The sequence below is a fragment of the Ascidiella aspersa genome, chromosome 3 (assembly GCF_963924565.1).
Source record: "Ascidiella aspersa chromosome 3, kaAscAspe10.2, whole genome shotgun sequence".
Classification (NCBI taxonomy): Eukaryota; Metazoa; Chordata; class Ascidiacea; order Phlebobranchia; family Ascidiidae; genus Ascidiella; species Ascidiella aspersa.
The window spans coordinates 24,295,581-24,298,398 of NC_139449.1; the positions used below are offsets into that span (position 1 = coordinate 24,295,581).

The 2,818-nt window shown below is 32.4% G+C and overlaps 1 protein-coding gene across 1 annotated transcript; it reads right to left on the reverse strand.

Annotated features, from left to right (window-relative positions):
- Window positions 1-1,559: 1,559 nt before the first annotated feature.
- On the reverse strand, window positions 1,560-2,600 carry LOC146161046 (cell division cycle-associated protein 7-like). Its single transcript, XM_083385509.1, has one exon. It carries the CDS (start codon window positions 2,581-2,583, stop codon window positions 1,657-1,659), a length of 927 nt encoding a protein of 308 aa, XP_083241635.1. The 5' UTR covers window positions 2,584-2,600; the 3' UTR covers window positions 1,560-1,656.
- Window positions 2,601-2,818: the final 218 nt, after the last annotated feature.

Here is a 2,818-nt window from a genome sequence, read left to right on the forward strand (position 1 = left end):
CCTTTTTGGCTTATATGTTTGCATGAAAAGAATTGTATTTAATTGGTAGCTTAGGATGGATTTTAAGTCACAGAACTTTAAAGATGATTTGGATCGCATATTTGCGAAGCATATGACAAGTAAACATAAAGAAACTGTCATCAGTAGTGTGACAGGAAAAGTGGTATTCGAAGGAACAGTTCATAATTTTGAAACTTCAATGAACCCTGACTATCAACCGGAATGGGATACATTTGAAGATTCAGATATATTTGGTAAAAGTCGAGATTGCTCTGAAAGTTTCTATGATGCTGATGGATGGGATAATAGAAGTGTTCTTTCAATTTCACATTTTAATGCTGTAGCTGCAATTAGCAAAGATTTGGCAAAAACAAAGCGGTACAAGCAATCACGACAAACAATGATGCTAAGTAGACAGCAATCATTTGTAAAAGATTGTTTGTTGGATCCCCTCTTTGGTGAATATAGTTCTGATAACGATTCGTTTGTAGAAGAGGTCAACCCTATCACAACATTAAGGGCACCATTGGATCCACTATTTTATGAGTACAGTGAAAAAAATTTTGAATCGGAAACTATATCAAAATTTGAGCATGAAGACATTTTGACATATTCGCCACAAAAGCATAAGTCACCAAAAAATGTAGAGAACTGCAACTCAAAAACTTCATGTTTAACTAAAAAAGTATATAAAAAAAGATCAAAAATAAATAAAGATAAGTCACCGAAACGACAAAGTCTGCGAATCTCACTTAAGACAAATTCAGCAGAGAAATTAAAAAGGCAACAGTTTTCCCAAGTTGAACCTGAAATTAAATTGCAACAACTAAACATTTCTGGTGAGAAACTGAACTCAATTGAAACTCCTTTGAGAAGGTCGAATCGTAAAACCCACCATAGAGTGCTTCAAAAATAAGCTGAATTGTGACTGCTCTGTAACATTTGTATTTTTTTGTTCTTTCTGCCTTTTCTATTATTGTTTAACTAAATAAATGTTTTGCTTTTTTACCAAATATTTTTTTTTAAATTTAACAATAAGAATTCATTATTTAAAGTTACAAACTTCAGTTACATTTGTTATCGTCTTTTTATATGCTGTAAATTTTGTGTTCTTTGTACCTTTTCTATGATGGTGAAAAAAGTTTTCCTTCATTTATTTGAACCAAGATTCAACCAATAAGAATTGATTATTTAAAAGTTAAAGCTTTAGTTAGATTTCCATTGTTCTTATTTTTTTGTTCTTTCTCTTATTGCTATTATTGTAACACTAAATAAAAGGTAATTTTTTTTGTTCTTTTACTTATTGCTATTATTTTAACACTGAATAAAAGATCTTCTTTTTTAACATTTATTTAAAAGTTACAAGCTTTTGTTAGTCAGGAAGCCAATAATAATAAAAAAATGGTGTTAGATGTTTATCTGCTCTTAATTTGGTGACAATCTACACCTACAAAATAATTTATGTTAAAATAAGGATAATCTTCATAGATAGAAATGATTTCTGGTCATTTGTTAAGACTGCTTTGTTTGTGCTTTACAAAACAGATGAGTTGGGTAAAACCACTTTTTATTCATTGAAAAAAAATAAACAGCAAAAAATACATTCTGTACATAATCCAAAAACTAAAGAGTCTTTCCATGTATATTTTTTTTATTTTATTCTTCAACATCAGAATTTTCTAACTTTTTTAGATAGTCTTTCACATTGTTATGGCCACTTTGCCTAGCTAATCCAATTAGAATTCCTGTTGGACATTTTCCTTTGCGATTTCGGCAAATACTGCAGTTGCAGAATCCTCTGCATACTGGACATTTCCAATCTGGATCCAACAGTGCTTCATGCACTGACTCTCCATACCTGTTTAACAAGCATGGTCCACAAAACTGACCTCTAATGCCGACACATTTTTCGTAGCGACAACAAGATTTGGTGTCTGTAGTTTTTTGTCTGCACTGGTGGCAGCTTGTGCCATTACAAGGATCATAATTTTTACCCGCTGAATGTTGTGCAATATTGCTAAGCATATGAGCAGTGACATCTTCCACAGGTAGGATGATGTGCGGTGCAGCCTGTGATGAACGATGACGTTTTGGATGATTATCATCATGGTTGTCATTCCTAGTAAACTTTCGCTTCTGAGCAAACATTTTAACAGTCAACTGCTGGTGCATTGGAATGCTGCCTCCTTCAAGGCTTGAATTTCTAGACCGGGTAACAGGCCTATCAAATCGATAGTTGAAATTTGAAAATACTCTATTTGATCTTGCTAGTGTTTTTCTTCTTTCTGGTGTTGAAGTCTTCATCTTGCAAAACAGTGGATCTTCATTTAGTTCCTCCATTAGCTTATTTAAAATTTGTTTTTTCTTATTCATTTGCTGTTTTTGCTTTCGTGCAATATCTGCATACTCAGTCTCACTATCGCTGCCACTATCATCACTTGATTCAACACTTGACGAAACATCAGATTGGTTACTTGAATTAATTTCCAAGGAACTAGACGTGTCAGAGTCAAATCCCAAAAAATCAGACGTATCTTCAGTGTCATTAAAAACATCCAACAAATCCACTTCAGTGCTGGTCATCGTTAAACTATGTACAATATTTCTAAATGAACAGAAAGACAAAAAAATATTGTAATGCCGCTCTAAATTCTACCTGCTATTAAACAATCAAATTGTTTCTGTCGTGATAAGGATTGTTGTGAAGTATTCTAAAAAAAAAAAAAAAATCCCAGTCAGGTCATTTGCAATATAACTTATTTAGGTCGCGTTTACATACACCATTTGATTATACATTCATTTAAAGTGATTATGCATT